Source organism: Helianthus annuus, chromosome 5 (genome assembly GCF_002127325.2).
Source record: "Helianthus annuus cultivar XRQ/B chromosome 5, HanXRQr2.0-SUNRISE, whole genome shotgun sequence".
NCBI classification, from domain to species: Eukaryota; Viridiplantae; Streptophyta; class Magnoliopsida; order Asterales; family Asteraceae; genus Helianthus; species Helianthus annuus.
Window position 1 is genome coordinate 39,862,978 of NC_035437.2, and position 19,024 is coordinate 39,882,001.

Genomic DNA, 19,024 nt, shown 5'->3' on the forward strand with positions numbered 1-19,024 from the left:
GCCCTTTAACTTCAATAATTACAGTCACAGTCCTTTATTTGGAAAACTCGTTACACGTTAGGTCCTTTAGCACTAACCCAGATTATTTTTAACATTAGATGGTGTCATGTGGACCCCATATGAGGGTACAACCGTCATTTTACCCTTTTAGGGGCTCTTTGTGTAATTAAACTAAACTTTTGAAGCAAGTTTTATTCTACCCCTCTTTTATCTCTTTCTCACACACCCAATAAACCCTCATCTCTCTTTCTCCATGCCAGCTGCCACCTGCAACTAGGGGTGTTAAACGGGTCGTGTTCGCGGGTTGGCGGGTTCAACCCGACCCGAACCCGAACCGAACCCGAAAATCATATCATACATATGAACCCGAACACGACCCGAAGTTTTGTGGGTTAACCCGAACACGACCCGTTTAACCCGAATTTTTTTAATTTTTTTTCCGAAATTAATGTATTAAAATTAATATTTACCTAAAAAACACAAATGTATATAATAATATCATATTTAAATTATAAAATCTATGTTAATTTCTCCTTTTAAGTTATAATCATGGCATAAAATATACATCACATTTAATTTATGATATAAAATATATTGTAAAAAAATATAATATAGTATAAATGTGTTAAACGAGTCAACCCGCCAACCCGACCAGGTTAACCCGAACCCGACCCGTTAACCTAAACGGTTCGCGGGTTCAACCTGAAACTGACCCGAACCCGTTTAGACTAAACCTAAACCCGCGAATTTCATGTTAGATTCGTGTCGGGTTTTCGGGTCGTGTCAGAAATTCACACCCCTACCTGCAACTGCCCTACCCCACCCCACCCCTTCCTCTTCAACGATCTCCTCCACGCCACACCCACCCCTTCTACCGGCGACCGTTTTGCTGGTTTGTGTTTCGTGTTCTCTGGTGTTAGGATCTGAGTTTGATATGATTGTGTTTGTTTAACTAAAATGAAGATGAAACAGAAACAATTGCAGCGGAAATAGATGAATAAACTTTCAACACAATCAAAGAGAGAACAATTTTAAGCACACATGTTTAACATAGAATCGAATGATTGTATTTGATTACAATAAACAAAACTAATGCATGCATGCACAAAGTCTCCCCCTCAGCCTGAGCTCACAGTGATTGTTCGTACAGAATGACTTGGTGATGAAGAGAGCTAATAGAACAGTACAGGGTACTGTTCTATTTATAGTACATAACAAACCACTGAGGCATCTTTGCTGACGTCACCATGAAAGTGACATCTAACTTCCTAACAACCTATAACCACTGATCTACACAAACACTGCTTACGAAACTACTGAATACAAATAATACAAAGGATAAACTAAACTACTGCTTCTCATTCCAATGTTATAGCCCCAGCAGTGCTTTGTATTCAGCAGTACTTGATCCATATCAGTAGATTGAGCATCAGTGCTTTATTACCAACAGTCTTTAGAGATCATCAGTTGTTGTAGATCAGCAGTTGTTGTAGAAGCGTAGTAGTTAGAGGATATCAGATGTTAGGCCACATTCAAGGGGAAAGACTGATGCAAACAACTGCTTATTGTGAATCCACTGACCTGATCCAGTTTTGGCTTTATCAACTGTTTCTTTAGTAGGGTTCGATCCCAACAATCTCCCCCTGGAACAGATGATGCCAAAACTCTTCATTATTCTGGATTTTTATTGTCTCACCAAGAGTTCCCTAACTTGACCCTTGAATTGTAATTCAAAGTTCATAGAGTCCTCATCATCCTCATCCCTGCACAGTGGAAGCTCAAGGAGATCTTGTAAATCTTCAACACCCAGGCCAAGTGCTTCTTCCCTTGATATGTGCTTCACCTCACCATTGGATTTGAGTAGAGTCAATACGTGGTTCTTTTGATCAGACTTCCACTTTAGTATCTTTGAATCCAATGGGTTTCTTGGGAGAGTTTTTATTGCTGATGAGTTAGGAGATTGAGGCCTGGTGATGACAACTTTGGCAGGGTCTTGAGATTGTGTTGAATCTTGTTTCTCTGCCATAAGTGTCTGAAGAACCATCTTCATGATATACTCTTCTTGAGCCTTGTCTTCTTTTGTCATTGTATCCATCTGCTTTTGTTTCCTTATTTGATAAAGGATGGTAGCAGGTGGAACAGTGGGTCTCCTGATTGGTAACTTTTGTTGTTTGACTGGAACCACTGCTTCTGGATAATCTGGCTTTTTAGGAGCAGTGGGATCTCTCTTCCTCAACTCTTCCAACATTTTGTAGGTAGCTAACACTTTTCCTTTTGACCACCTTGTAACCTGGTTCCTTGACCCATAATCAGCAGTTATCAACTCTTCTTTCCTTCTTTTCAGTTTCAATGCCCTTTCTGGTACATTTTTCTTATAATTGGCCCAGACTGGAGGAGTTTGTTTTACCTTGTCTTGAATCATCTTTTGAATTCTGGCTATCTCCTCTTGTAGTTCACTGCTGGTCCATTCTTTGTATTAATGCTTTTCTGCCCTATACTTCTTGTATGCCATGATATATTCAAGGTAGTCATTTCTCATGCTTTCATCATCTTTTTCTGATAATTTCTGACAAAGGTCTTTTGAGAACTGCTCTAAAGTTCTAACTTTGGTGAGCAGGTATTGCAAATTTCTTTGAATCTCTTTGTCAGACTTTCCATCTGTGTCTCTTTTAGATATATCCTCTACTTGTTGGACCTTTATTTTGAGATACTCTTCTATATTTCTTGGCAAAGGATAACCTTGAACAGATGGGAGATTCCTCTTTTCAGGGTCATCTTCAGAGTAAAAAGATTTGATTTCTTCCCTGACTGCTGGAAGATCTAGAGGATATTGTACTCCTGCAGGGACAATGGCAGTATTTTGATTGAAAGTTTGAACTGAAGATAATGGAACAGGGTTTGGAATGGTGACAAGGGACAGTGATTATGTAGATGTTGGAGTTGGGGAAGTGTCATCTTCCAGTACAATGTTTGTTACCCTTATCCTTTTGTGCTTTGGAGAAGTTGGTGGAGTATTTGTGGGTTTAGTGGTGGTGATTGACGTGGTAGGTGTCTGACTAACAGTTGTTGAAACAACTGGTGTTTCAACCACTGTTGTCACTACAATAGTTGATGTGTCAACTGTCGTCTTCTGCTTTTTTGCAGGTGGTTTTTGTGGTGGTGATATTGTTTTTGATATGGCAGTGGATTGAGTGTGGGTTGATGTAGTAGTGATGACAATTGTTGGGATAACATCTGTTGAAACCACTGAAGTACCAACAACTGTTGATACAACAGGTGTCTTAACATCTGTTGGTTTGGAGGTTTGATGAGAGGAACTTTTGGGGATTTGAGGAGTTTGTTTGGTGGTTTTGGAAGGTCTGGTTTTGGGTTGGCTTACTTTTTTGGTAGGCTGTCTTCTTTTAGGTTTAGAAATACCCTGCTCTTCCTTTTCCATCAAAACTTTCTTCTCATGAGCAAACCTTTTTGACCCTTTTATTTCCATTGACTCTTTCATGTTTGCTTTTAATTCAGCAAATACATTTTGAGTCTCATCAATCTTTTTAGAACCATCTGGCCTTGGGATTTCTACAACCAGTTTAGACATTGGATTTGGTTTAATGTAGAGACCATCTTTTCCCTTTTTACCCTTCTCCCCTTTTTTGGCATCATCAAGGGTTTCAACAAAAATGATTGAAGGATGAGCAGTGCCAGTGGTTTGAAGCAAATGAGCGTTTATGGCTTTGATATCTGCTTGAGTATCTTTCTTCCTAGCTTCCATGACATTTCTGACCATTTGAAGTTGAACTTCATGCTGTTGATCTGCATACTGTCTTTATTTGTGAAGCAGAGGTTGAAATAGATTCCATAGCTCAGCAAGGGATAGAGCAGATGTTGCAGCAGTGGGTGTAGCCTTTTGTGCTTGTAACAACTGTTGCAGCATAGTTTTGATTTCTGCAACAGATGTGTCAAGTTTATCAACCCTCTCCGTCAATTCTTTGTATTTTAAACCATCACCCAAGTTAATGGGATCATCTAATTTCCCACCAGTGGTGGTTGTATCAGTGGTTGACTTAGGGAAAGTTTCCCAAAAATCATCCACTGATGCCCCTTGTTCTCGGTACTGGGGACTTATTTCTTCAGCAGAGGTTACCATCTTAAGGTCACCAGTGTATAATGGAAACACACCAGTGGACACTATGGTTCCCAAAGAAGAAATTGCCTTCAAGGGAGTCTTACTTATGAAACTATTGTCCAGGTGTAAACCAATGGGTTCAACACCTGTAGTAGTTGCTCCACTAGAACTACTGACAGGAATTACTTGTAATTCCTGCAGTGTAGCCTCCTCAACTGTTGGTGGGTTAGTAGAGATAGAGACACCATTCTCAGTCACTTGTTGTGGTATATTCTCATTGACAGGTGATTGAGAAGAACTGATTTGTGTCTGGGCTATATCAAGTGCATCCAACAGAGGTATCATTGATGGTGGAAGTTGTGCAGTGAGGATAGGGGTAGAAAGAGAATTTGCCCTGGGAGCTGGGCTGTGGAAGATAGATTCAAGTGAATCCATTGCTTTATATTGTGGTGTCCCTGTTGATATAACCTGATCCTTTTGAGAAGATGCAGGAGGAGTTTTAGGCTCAGGTTGAGATCTTTCTTCCATCTGCTGTGAGGAAGTAGCAGCAGTGGTTATTGGTGACTTTTGTGTTGTCACAGGTATAACCTCTAGGATCTCATCTTCCAGAGTTACCTTTTTGGTGGGTTTGGGGGGGCTTTTAAGTAGTTTTCTTTTTGGGCTTTTTGGGCTTTTGGTGATTTTTGGTGTGGATTTCACATTAGGGGTTGTGCTACTGTGATCACCAGGAGCAGTGGGCTCAACAGTAGGAGCCTGAGGAGCAGTGGTTGCTGCTAAATTCTGCTCATGTGCCTCTGTTTGTGTTTTTGAAGGTTTTGACAGCCTAGTAAATGTTTCAGAAGATAGGCTATTTATTTGAAGAGGATTGCCTTGGATAAGCACATGGGCATTATCCTTTGAAAACTTCTTTTGAAAATAAAAACTTAAAAACCTTGGAAACAGTAAAAATGGTTTTTTATTAACATTCTTGACCAGATCATTGAAAATCTCCTGGGAGTAGTTAAAATTTTCTTCAGCCATGATAGCAAGGCCCAGGTATTGGATTTTCAATGGTATCTCATTGAAAGCAGTGGTTTTATTTGACACACACATGAGGAGGGTATGGAATAAAACCTCATGGCAGATGGAAAACTGCCTTTTGTAAAGTATCTTTTTCATTTCTTCTTCAGTTTGGTACTCAGATTTTGGAAAAGAGCTTTTACCTGTAAGATCATTGATTTCAAAAACCTCTGAAATAGTTTGAGGAGTGATGGTAACTAGGATTCCCCATATTGATGAAGTAATGGCTAAGGGCTTTTTGTCCTTAGTTTCAAGTTTTGCATTTTTCCAGAATTCTCGTTGGGTATCCAAGTAAATGGTTGCATTGCCGGTCAACAAAGTTTTGTACTTTGAAGATGAAAGTGAATCAATCACGGAGTGAAAGTCCGTGTTTTGACTTGTTTTCTCAAGTGTACACAAGTAATTATGAGGGGTTTTGAATGGAAGAGCCATGATGAAACGAAGGTAGTTAAGAACGAATGAAGAAGATGAGTTATTTGAGAGAATTTCAGAGAAACTGCTTTTGAAAGCAATTTTGAATTCTATTCAACAGTGAAAGCCCTATTTAGGGTTTTGATTAGGGTTTTATAGGATGAAAAGTGAATGCTGACATGGCAGCGGTTACAAAAGATCTGACCGCTAAGTACTGTCCATGTGCCAACCTCTGATGAATAATGGATGATAGGTGTTTAGGAAACCACTGATGGAACAATATCAGTGGTTTACAACGGTAAAAATGAAAACAGTGGCTGACTATAACTATCAGTGGATAGTCTATCAGTGGATTAACACACTGAGGTTTAACAACAGTGATTAACAAAGAGAATGAGAGAACAGAGGTTGACTTTCAGTAGTGGACAACATTCAGCAAAACAGATGTTTGAACCAAAACAGTGGTTATGGCAGACTTTTAAGGATTAATGAAAATTTTCATTTTTAGCTATTTTTAAGGATGAATTTTTTATTTTCTGAAAACATTTTAATGCTTTCACTCATAGAAAAACAAAATTTTGCCTGTTATTCCATGTTCAGCATGCCAATCCTAGAGATCAAGCTTTCAAAGGTGGATGTGTCTAAAGCCTTTGTTAGCACAACTGCCAGCTGATCTTTAGTTGGAACATGGTGCAGAGAAATCAAACCTTTTTCATAGCAATCCCTCACAAAGTGATGTCTGATATCAATGTGCTTGGTGGTTGAATGTGAAACTGGATTTTTGATGATATTTTCTGCTGCCTGACTGTCCAACATGAGAGGTGTCTTTAAGGCAGTGATACCAAAATCCAGCAGTTGATTTTGAAGCCATAACAGTTGGGCTGTACAGCTTGCAGCAGCTATATACTCTGCCTCAGCAGTGAAAGTTGAAACAGCTGCTTGCTTTTTGCTTTGCCAAGACACTAAGCAATTGCCTAGGAATTGGCACCCTCCTGAAGTGGACTTCCTTGTTGTATTGCATCCAGCGAAGTCATTGTCTGAGAAACCTGAAAGCTTGATATTTCCATCAGCTGGATACCAGATACCAAGTATGGGAGCACCTTTGAGGTATTGATGTGCTAAAAGTGGTCTAATTAAACTAACTAATTTTAACCCTAAATTAGACACTCTAAGTTTTAAATTTATAAAAACAGACTCTCTAAAACCTAGACCACACCACCGGCAAGTGTACCGGTCAATGCAGTATAGCCTAAGTAAGTCCGAGTATCGAACCCACGAGACTCTCTGATTACGCTAATTAGACTCTATCTAGACCTAGACTGACACGGACTCTAACTGTTGATTGGGGGGAAGGGGTTCTAAAAATCCTAAAAAATGCAATTAAAATTAAACTAAATTAGCTAAATTAACTAAATGCGAACTTAGACGAAGACTTGAACCAGTGGCGATGAAGACTACCTAGGCTAGACGCAAGTTTAACTTGGAGTGGATTTCTATTCGAAGCTAATGTGGTATGGAACCAGGATCTTTTGATACTAAACCTGTTAAGACACCAACTAAGCCCCTCAACCCTTCTCGAGGTGAAACTTATGGCACTACGTAGGCCGTTACGACTACCAGTTGTTAGATTTCCTTACAGTCCTCTAACTTCTTAAAAAATGCCCTAATATGACAATCTACCTTACAGCGCGAAAGTTTAAGGCAACTATGGATTTTAACTTGGTTTAATAGACACGAGTATGATTAGGGAACTAAGACCGATTTCTTACAAAACCTAATCCTAGCTATATACCAAACCGAAACCTATTAATAACCTCAAGCCTTACAGCGACAAGATTAGTAGAACACTTGATTTTATAAGATTACCGAATAGTACTTCTAAGGTTAGTTACGTAATTTCACCTTAAAGAGTTAAAGATTTATTATGTGATATAGACACTCACCTAAATCTAGAACCCTAGCATGACTCTATTATGTGATAAAGACCGTCACCAAGAATCATACGAAGTAATAATTAATATTCAAACAATATCAAGCATGCATACACACCAAATTAAAGGTTCCAAAGTTCTTTACTATTCAAGAAAACCCATAACCAACATTAAAACGAAGAAAAATCGAAACTCTATCAAACAATCGTCATAGCCTAGGTAGTTTTAAAAATTTAGCCAAGTATCATCGTATTAAAAACACTCAGTTTTCTTTTGTTCGAAACCCTCACTCTTTTCTCTTCGTATCTTCTGTTTATGGTATAATCAGTCATTGTAATTGCCACAGTTTAATTACATATTCTTGTTTAACCGATTACTAATTCAATCTTTTTCTGTTTCACTATTTCAAATCCACCTCTCTACAGGTTTTCAATTCTTTCTTTAGATCTTTAGTTCTTTACTGTTTGCCTTTATTATTCGATAAAATCACTTTTGTAATTCTTTAAAATCACTCTCCTGCCCATTACTCCACCTTCACTTGTTTCTTCTACTCAACACTACGATTCTCATTGGTTTGAAATTCATTGAGAAACTAGTTATTGTAAGTTGCATGCCAGTTGTTCGATGAAATGTCGAGAAGAAAAACTATTTGTTTTAAGGCTGAATGTCAGTTGTTTACTACAACTGATTGAATAATCAGCTGTTTCAAATAGTTTCCGTTGGGGTTTTAGATGTGATAAAGATGTAGATGTCGGATTTGGAACACCGAAAATAGATTAGGACTCATTTTGTTTCTGTTTCGAAAGCCCGCAATGGATTGAGTGTGGTGAACCTTAAAGGGAGGTGGGGCAACTTGTCGTTGCCCCCGCAAACCCATTACTTTTCGTTATTTATTTCCTTGCTCAGCGCGAATTTTCCTTAAACTTCATTTTTATTTTGAATTGTTGATGCCCGGGTCTGGAGTGGGGGTTTTGTCTGGGGCTTTAACTGTTTGTGGGGCTCCATCCGAGGAGGGGGTTGTTGGTTCCTCAAGGGGTGTCTGGTTGTGCCCTTTTAAAAGCTTCCATTGTTGCCCTGATGGACAAGCAGGGGCTAAGGGGTTCCCGAGGTTGGTGGCCCATATCAAGCGGCTTCATTTGTCTTCAGATGACAAGAAGTGGGCCATGCGGGATGCCATAGCTGCGGATAGGGATTTGTTTGTTTCAGTCGGTGAGGCTCTTAAGGTCTCTGGCCAATGGTTATGTGGGGAGTGTATGTGTTTACATGCTCTCAGTCGGGGGTGCCACCATGCAGATGGGGTGGCACGGTTCAAGTTGGTTACAGGAAATGCAGAGGAGTTTATGGTGGGGATTCCTACGTCACATGTTGGAAAGGAGATTGTTTCTTTTGGAGGTATGGGGGTGGACGTGAGTCTACTTGATCGTGTCTTCTCTCTTCCCATCAAAACAGTTAAGAGCATCCCTCATAGTTGCCGAATGGCCTTTTCCCAGGCTTTAACGGCATCTTTGTGCAAGGTGGCGGCTACGCCAGAGTCTGTTGAGGCGTGGGTGAGACTTTTGTTGTTGCCACGTTGCACATTGCGGATTTTCAGGCCTTCTAATCGTCAGGAGCGCAGGTCGGGGAACAGGAAGTCCTTACAATGTCTTAGTATTCAGCGGGCCCTGGCTGCGTGGGGCAATGGGGATGGTTTTGCTGAACTCATCCTATCACTTTTTGCCGAACCATCAGAGGTGGTTACGTGCCCTAATGAGCCTCCCCATGGGTCTAATAATTCTAGGGTGGGCACCAACGTTAAGCAATGTTTACGGAAAGTTGCAGATGGTCATTTCACTGCGGCGGTGAAAGTTTTATGTTCTTCGGGGGTTGCACCTCTTGGTGAGAATACTATGAAAGCTTTGGTGGCTAAACATCCTGTCCTACCTCCTCCGGTTATGCCTGGGTCCTTACTATCGGGGGTTGCACCTCTTGGTGAGAATACTATGAAAGCTTTGGTGGCTAAACTTTCTTGGGTGCATTAAATCCTTCCCCAAAGGGACCTCTTGTGGGAGGGATGGGTTGAGGGCACAACACATTTTGGATGCTCTTTGTGGAAAGGGGTCAGTGATCGCTTGCGGGCTGCTTAAGGCTATTTCTGAGGTGGTCAACTTGTGCTTGGGTGGGAGGTGCCCTAGGGTCTTGGCAGAGTTTGTTGCTTCCGCGCCCCTCACGCCCTTACTAAAACCGGACAACGGGATAAGGCCTATTGCTGTGGGTGCAATTTGGAGGAGGTTAGTTTCTAAGGCGGCTATGAGGGGGGGTCGGGAAGGAGATGGCTAAATATCTCGGTGATTTTCAATTTGGGGTGGGTATTCCTAGCGGGGCTGAGGCTGTGCTCCATAGTGCGAACAGGTTCTTAAACGTGTTCCACTCGGATGGGTCGTTGGCCATGATTACTGTTGATTTCTCTAATGCTTTCAACCTGGTGGATAGAACCGCCCTTTTGTCAGAAGTTCGGACCAGATGCCCATCCATTTCCTTATGGGTGGATTTTCTATATGGACAGCCGACCAGATTATATGTCGGAGACGATCATATTTGGTCCACCACTGGGGTTCAGCAGGGAGACCCCTTGGGGCCTCTTCTCTTTGCCTTAGTTTTGCATCCCCTCATTCATCAGATACGAGATACATGCAAGTTACTCTTCCATGCTTGGTACTTGGATGATGGTACGATTATAGGAGATGCTAAAGAGGTGGCAAAAGCTTTAGAAATCATCAGGACTAAGGGGCCCTGTTTGGGGCTTCAACTTAATGTCAAGAAAACAGAAGTTTTTTGGCCATCGTGCAATGGAGTTAAGGTGAAAAAGGGTTTGTTTCCTAGTGGGATTGGACGGCCGGTGTCGGGTGTCAAACTCCTCGGGGGCGCTGTTAGTCGGGATGCGGGTTTTATTAGTAGGTTGGCCGTGAAAAGGGCATCTTGTGCAGTGGATCTGATGAGCTATCTTCCACATATGCGGGACCCTCAAAGCGAGCTTCTCTTGCTGCGCTCTTGCATGGGTGTTGCTAAGTTGTTGTTCGGCCTCAGAACGTGCCAACCCACGTTTGTTGGGGAGGCTGTTTCAGTTTTTGACAAAGGCCTTCGGAGAGCTATCGAGGATATTGTGGTTTGCGGGGGTCCGTTTTTTGGGGATCTTCAATGGAGGCTTGCATCCCTTCCGACCCGTTTTGGGGGTTTGGGTTTATGTTCGGCTGAGGATGTATCTACGTATGCTTTCGTGGCATCGAGGGCGCAATCTTGGAGTTTGCAGGACCACATTCTTCGGGACAGTGGTATTGCCGGGTTAGATTCCGATTATGTGTGTGCGTTGGATTGCATGCACATGTCCCTTCCGGATTTCGATATTGGCGGTTTCTCTAATAAGGACACCGCCCCCCCTAAAGCCCAGAATGCTTTGGCGAGTGCCCTATTTAGTAGAATTGTCCAGAGTTTAGGAGAGAAGTTTAGTCTATTCCCTCGTCAGAAAGCCGTGTTCAATTGTCTACGGGCTCCTCATGCTCAAGATTTCCTGACAGTCATCCCCATTGAAGGACTAGGCCAACACATGTCGGCAGTGGAATACCGTGCAATCCTTAAGTACCGGCTAATGATCCCTCTGTTTCCGGTTGATGAGCCCTGCCCAGTTTGCCGCAAGGTTTGTTTAGATACTTTTGGCGAGCATGCGGTTCATTGTAAGGAGTTGCCTGGTTTTAAATACAGGCATGATTTGGTAAGGGATATTCTGTTTGATATTTTAAAGCGGGCAGGGATTTCAGCAAAAAAGGAGGCTCCGGTGAACTTTCTGACGGATCCGCTCGATGGGAGGTCTACTCTTCGACCAGCTGATAAGGAGAGCCCGGAGGGAACTTTCCCGACGATTTTTCTTGTGTTTGGGTGGGCCAGGGGAAAACACGCTTGTGTGGACCTTACAGGAGTGTCCCCTCTTGTTGGGCTCAGGGATAATGGGTTTGTTGCTGGCCAGGCTGCATTAAGGCGGAATCAAGCAAGGTCGCTAAACATGAGAAGGCTTGTTTAGAGAATCAACATGTGTTTATCCCATTCGCCTTTGATACATTTGGTTCCCTAGCCCCTGAGGCTGTGGAATTCTTAAACAGGGTTCAACGGGTTGTGAATAGTAGTCTCTCAACCTTTAAGGGTCGTTTCGTCTTTAGCAGGATTGGTTTTGCAATTCAAAAGGGGGTTGCGGCGCAGCTTGTTGCCCGTTTACCTGCTACTTGTTTGTAATTTGTTACTTTGGCATTTTAATGAAAATTTCAGTATTTATGAAAAAAAAACAAAGAAAATAAAACTAGAAGAATCGGATAACAAAACCCGGTAATTCCTTACTCTTCAAGTTTTCCGCTCGATCCTGATGATTCCCGCCTTCAAGTCTTGCCAAATAAAGCTCTAAATTTCGTCTCTGAAGTTGTCTTCGTGCGTCTAATATCCAGCCGTCCACAGCTTGTCTTCGTCCAAGAATATGTCGCCTCCTCAATTCTCATGTTCCCCCCTGTTCGCGTCTGATGTTATCCTCCTTTTTTTTATTATTTTTCGTCTGTTCCTTTTCCCTCTATATATTAACTTAGCCCACAACAATGATATATAATATTCATACTCTCCAATAGTTGCGGCTGATGTTGTTCGGCCCAATGTAGCCCAAGCCGTCCTTCACATTCATGAATCTACTGGTCTTTAATTCTTGCCAGCCCACTTTCACTTTATTCATGCAATTTGATGTATTCACTTTAGTCTTTCATGTGGCTTTTGGGATTTATGTAATCAACTTTGACTGGTTTTGGCGGCCCCCACTTGAATAAATATAATTGGCAACAACTTTTATAATATAGATATAGTGGGCTCGGGCCAATCGAGAAAAATGACTGCAATTTGATTTAGTCACTGGCATTCTGCCAAACTGGCTGGTTATTTCCATATAACACGTTTTTGCTCCATTTGCACCAGAAGTTGACCCAACACCAAATAATATAATATAACACTAAAAACTAAAAATAATAAATAAAAGAGTAAACTGCCATTTTGGTCCCTGAGGTTTGGTTACTTTTGCCACTTTAGTCCAAAACTCAAACCTTTTGCATCTGGGTCCCTATGGTTTCAGTTTTATTGCCATTTTGGTCCAAAAATGAAATCAGGTCATACTTGTCTTATAAAATCCTGCAATTTTGTCATTTCATCAGAGGCAAATCAGTTCATATTTGTCTTATAAAATATGCTATTTATTTAAAAAAGAAATGAACATTTTGCCTCTGCAGAAAATGACAAAATAACAGGATTTTATAAGACAAATATGACCTGATTTCATTTTTGGACCAAAATGGCAATAAAACTGAAACCACAGAGACCCAGATGCAAAAAGTTTGAGTTTTGGACTAAAGTGGCAAAATTGACCAAACCACAGGGACCAAAATGGCAGTTTACTCTAAATAAAAACTATACATAAATTATACAATTTACACGGGACAAATATGTGTATTTTACCCTACATCAGGTATCTGAATATCCTTTTTACAGCAATAAGGTTTGACTTTCTAGGGGCTGATTGGGATCTTGCACAAACACATGTTGCAAACATGATGTCTGGCCTAGATGCAATTAAGTACAGTAAAGACCCAATCATGCTTCTATAAAGAGTTTGATCAACCAAATCATCCTTTTCATCAGACATGACTAACTTAGTGGTTGCTATGGGTGTAGTACATGGTTTGAAGTCATTCATATCAAATTTTGTTAAAAGTTCTTTGGCATATTTGCCTTGATAAATGAAAGTACCATTTTGCAGTTGCTTTACTTGGAGACCAAGAAAGCACTATAGTTCACCCATTGCACTCATCTCAAACTCAGTTGTCATGAGTTATCTGAACTCTTCACACATTTTAGAACATGTGCTTCCAAAAATGATGCCATCCACATAAATTTGGACAATCATCAAATCTCCCCCTCTCCATTTTAGAAACAATGTTTTATCAATTTTACCTCTTGTGAAACCAATGGAAAGAAGAAAGGTGGAAAGAGTTTCATACCAGGCTCTAGGTGCTTGTTTCAAGCCATACAAAGCCTTATTTAGCTTGTAGACATGATTTGGATAAAATGGATCCTCAAAGCCAGGAGGTTGACACACATATACCTCTTCTTGAATATTACCATAGAGGAAAATGTTGGTGCACTTGTGTCTGTACTTTGTCTGTATTTTGTTATGATATAAAACGATGTCTTTTGTTAGTCTTGTTTACGTCTTATGTTGGTTAATATGTGTGTTTGATGTAAGTTTGACCAAGTCAACCATCCTCCTGGTTTGACTTGGCCAAACAGTTAGCACATGTTTGTAATATGTTTGTGTCGAAGGATGAGTCATCGAAGGATTGTTTATATCCTTCGATGAGCTCGAAGGATAAACCTTCGATGGATGTAGATGGACCTCGAAGGATATCATCCTTCGAGGTATATGTGGATCTTTCGGTAGGTTTCAGATCGATAGATGATCTTTCGATCAGTCTATCTGATCCTTCGACCAGACAATCTGTGATGAGTATATATACTCACGTAATGTGTTCACTTCAGTATGTGAGTGAACTTAGTCTTGTAGAGAGCGTATTTTCAGTTTGGTCAAGGGCTGTAACCGTGTCCACTGAAATACAAGAGAAAACTTTGATATCTTGTGTGTCTACCTTTCTCTTTGTAGCTTGTGTTCTCATATAAACTACCGGTTTGCATTCTAGCTTGGATTCCGCACTTGCTAGTGTGTTAAACATAACAAGGATAAGGTTTAACCTCAACCTCCGAGGGACCTACAAGTGGTATCAGAGCCGTGGCTCTTTTTCTTGTTAAAAAACCGAGTTTATACAAGACTTTGGAGTGTTTGGACAAAAACTCACATGGTTTAGCACCCGTTTTTAGTGTTTTTCTCGCATTTCTAGACGTAAAAACGTGTTCTAAACTAACCGGGTGTGTTAAAGGACGGGTTGGGTAACTTAAAAACTTGTTTTTAAGAAGTTTGGTAATTTCCGGCCAAATTCCGGCTTACTCCGGTGACCGGTTTTTCTGGATAAGAACCTTCTTTTTTAGGTAATATTTTATTGGTCAAATCTGGTTTGGTAGAAAGTATGGTCTGAACATACCTTCTGCCGAAAGTTCTCTACCAACCAATCACCTTTTCACCAACCTGTCACCTTTTGTCAACTGTGTCAGTACAGATCGAAGGTTATCCTTCGAAGTCGAAAGATCATCTTTCGATTAAAGGAAGTTCGATAGATAATCATCCTTCGAACATCCTTCGAAGTCTGTGACTTATCCTTCGATCCAAGGAATCTTTTCGAAGGATATATTTTTCGATCTACAGTTCCTATTCGAAAGATAAGGATCCTTCGTTTGGAGAATCTTTCGAAATCATTGTTCGAAATTCAACAGTGATCTTTCGAACACTGTTGATCCTTCGAACAAGTATTGATCCTTCGATCCTAGTCTGTTTAAGTTTAACAAGTTTGTGTTTTTCAGGTCTTTCGATCAGGGATCCTTCGGCTGGTTGTTTTCATTGGAGATATTGACATAGTTTGTGAAAATTAAATTTTTAAAAAAGGGAAAACTTGTTTTTCAAATTTTAAATCAATTTTCACTTAATATATTAATTTTTATAAAATGGGAACAAACGGTTAGTGGGATCCAACCGCGTGGACTCAAACTACTTTGACTCCACAATCATCAGCTACGCAATCATCAGCTACGCAATCAGCGTCAGATTTCGACAAAACTGCATGGATGCGGGCTACTGCCCCACCTCAAGCTGCAATGATAACTGCAAATCAATGGGCATTGGTCACAAATCAAAGCAGCAGCATTCAAGCAATGATGCAGAACGACAGTGAAACTGGTACAAGCACAAAACCGCCAAAGCTAAATCACATCAATGATTGGGGATGGTGGAAAGAAAGGCTGAGAACTTATGTTCAGGGGCAAGGTCAAGATCTATGGATGTGCTTCTTCACTGCATTTGACAATGATCTGGAAGTTGCAGGATCTAATCCACAAACTTACAGCACTATGTCTGATGAAGATAAGAAGAAATTTGAGTTAGAAAAGAAAGCATTCATGATTCTCACACAATCTCTTCACAGAGACATTTACCACCAGTTTGTTTACTGCACGACTACTAAAAGCCTGTGGGATATGCTCACGTTACGATGTGAAGGAAATGCTCAATCTAGAAAGATCAAGCAAGAATTACTGAAGAAAGAATTTGAAGGATTCACGTGTATGGAGAATGAGACTTTGGCAGAGTTATCTACAAGCTTCCATCACTTGTTGAGCGAGATGTTTGCTTTTAGAGTCACTGCCACTCCACAAGAAATGGTGCAGAGATTCGCTGATAGCTTACCAGCAAAGTGGAGCAGTTTTCTTGAAATTCTCAAACAGAATGGTGTTCTAGACACAATCACCGTTTATGAGTTAATTCAAAAATTGGAGAACAAGGATGTAGAAGAAAAGCTTAAGGCAAAAAGAACACTAACTCCTCAAAATCCAGAGATGTACTATGGGATTGCAGGAGGTATCAGTGGAGAAAAACCAGCCTCTCAACACGCGAAGCTTCAAACAGCTTTCATCTCAAACACCGGACCTTCCACAACAAATCAGTTTGATCCTTCAGCATACACGATGATGTATTCAAGACCAGATTCTTCTTCTCAACAACAGTATGTGCAACCAACAGCTCAGCAATTCACACCACCGCCTTTCTTAGACCCAAGCAGAGCTCAGCAGCAACAACCGCAACAGCAAGGGTTTTATGGAAGCTCTTCAAACTTTCAAGCCACTTCCAATCCGAACACAGTCAGATTAGACACTTCCAACTTTTCCAAAGTCAGTGTCGAAATAGCCAAGGAGCATATGGAGATGTTGAACACCTTGGTTAGTGCTTATTGTGGATTGGTCGCAGGTCAGATTGGGAATATCAATCTAACCAATGAAGATTATCAGCAAGTGGATAGAGAAGAGTTTGAAATGATGGATATCAAATGGGCTCTTGCTAGTGCAATTCGAAGAGCAAAGGAGTTTATGGAAAGGACGGGGAGAACCAACTTGGATAGCAACAACAACACCAAGTATGGTTTTGATAAGAATGCTGTCACTTGCTTCAATTGTGGTGAAAAGGGTCACTTCAAGCGGGAGTGTCAGAAGCCACCTAAGCAAGGAAATCAGAATCCCTTCAGGAATCAAGGACAGCCACAACAAAACAATTCTGTCAGATCAATAGTTCCCGTTGGAGAAAATGCATCTGGATCCACAAACACTAATCCCCACAGAGGATTGGTTGTTCAAGCTGATGAAATCTGCAACTGGAACCTTCAGCTTGGAGAAGGAGGAAATGGTGGAACAGCATGTTATGCTAAAGTGATTGAGAAGGTAGTAGAACCCGTGTCTGCTGGTGAATCTTCAGAAGATGAAGATAGTTCCGGTTATAGTGGGAGCATGGATGGGGAATCACTTGATGCTGGTGATTTATCAAGTGATGCTTTAGATTTGGAAGTTGATGAGCTTTTGGCTGAAGCTGAAGCATTATGTAAGAGGAGATCTATTCTCTGCCAGAAATCTGCTGGAACTTCCGAGAAGCTTACTCAGTTCTTCTCTGAAGATGGATCTTTTTCTTTTCATACAGCCTTTATGGCTCACGTAGAAGGTCAGACTTCTCAGGTATGTGATACTAATTCTGACTCTATTTCTGTTCCTATTGAATGTGCAAAGTGTTTAAAATATGCAGAAAAGGAAAGTCAGTTTGAAATCACACACAAACACAATCAAGAATTAATTGTAGATCTTTCTAAAGCAACCGAAGCTAACTTGTTTTTAACCAGAAATGAAAAGGAATTTAAAGCAACAATTGCGTCATTAAGACATGATGTTTCAGAATTACAAAAGGCTGTTTTGCGAAAACAACATGCTAACAATAATCTTATTGACACAATTGAAAAGCAAATGGTAGAGTTAGCAACAGCTCGATGTGAATGTGAGACAATTAAGCAGAAACTGGAAAGCTATTCCAATTCCCGCTATGTATTGGATCACATCATTGACTTTCAAAAGAAAAAGGGGGATGCAAAATGTATTGGATTCAAATCATGTCCTCCCCCAATGAATCACAATTACTCCAAATTGCCTGATGACGAGGATATGCCCCGTTTTGAACCTACTGTGCCACTCGGTCTAGATGACTTTGCAGCAGGCCTCGGGTTCACAACTGGTACATCATCCTCGGGTCAATCAGAATCTGAGAATGTGACAGATTCATCGTGTGTTAAGGAACAGAGTCCTCCCATTGTTGAGGATGCTGATTCTTCGGACGATGAATCTGAAGAAATTGTGAAACAACAGTCTAACTCGGTTACAACAGATATTCCAATCGAGAATCACATCTTGTGTGATCCACCAGTGAAACCGAGTAAGACTGAAATGTCAAAAGCAATGGAGTCCATTGTATCTAGCCTTGAAGGGAATAATTTGTTGTACACGCTCAAAGGAGATAGAAAAATATACTCTAACAAAGATTTTCCAATTAAAAATGTAAATCAAGATTTAATTGAGCAAATTTTTGAAGGATGCACTGATAAGTTTTTGGGGAACAAAAGTGGCAAAGTTACCGTCACTCAATGTGATCCAATTCCGTGTGAACAAATTAGAAAACAATACGGAAATCAAAAACTACCAATTGAGAGAAAACAACAAGTAAACTCCGGAAAGGGTAAGGTATAGGGAAAGAAGGCTCAGAACAAGAATGTTCAAGCACCTAAAGTTCAGCAGCCTAAGACTGAACAACCAAAGGTTCAACAACCTAAAGTTGAACAGTCTAAGGCTACTCAACCTAAGGCTGCACAACCTAAAATTCAACAATCAAAGGTTGAGCAACCTAAGGTTCAACAACAAAAAGTGCAAAACAAAAGAGCTCATGTTAAGAAACGAGAACCGAAAATGAACTTTGTTGGATCCACGGGTTCAGACAAACTTGAAACATTTCAGGATAAATCTAACGTTGATTTTGTAAAACAAGTTAGAATTTTAAAACGAAATGATCAGAATAATTACACCCAACACACCAACGGATGTGATTTAGGTCCAAGCACGTCTAGATCACAAAGTTCATTGTCTGGTTCTCCGTCTGGTCATCAACATGTTTCTCCGAAGTTTGTAGAGCGGAGAACATGTTTTGAATGTGGCATAGTTGGGCATATTGTAAGATATTGCCCACACGTGCAAAAGCTGAAGTCAAAAACGAGTGCTCCCCAAGAAATCGATTACCAAAAACGATCAGTTTCACCGAAACAAGACCCACGTGTCTTGAAAGAAAGGGAAAAGAAGTTAAAGCAAAAGAATCAAAAGGTAATTGAAAAGGCCTTAAAATCAGAGGTCAAAGAAGAAAAACCTGTACAAGCAAAACCTGAAACTGTAAAACCAGTAAATGCTAAAACAATAAATTCAAATACTGGTAAAAGAC

The 19,024-nt window shown here is 40.5% G+C and overlaps 1 protein-coding gene across 1 annotated transcript; it reads left to right on the forward strand.

The window, feature by feature from the left end:
* The first annotated feature begins 9,823 nt into the window (after positions 1–9,823).
* Positions 9,824–11,566, forward strand: LOC110942984. Its single transcript, XM_022184743.1, has one exon. The coding sequence runs from the start codon at positions 9,824–9,826 to the stop codon at positions 11,564–11,566; it is 1,743 nt and encodes a 580-aa protein (XP_022040435.1).
* Positions 11,567–19,024: the final 7,458 nt, after the last annotated feature.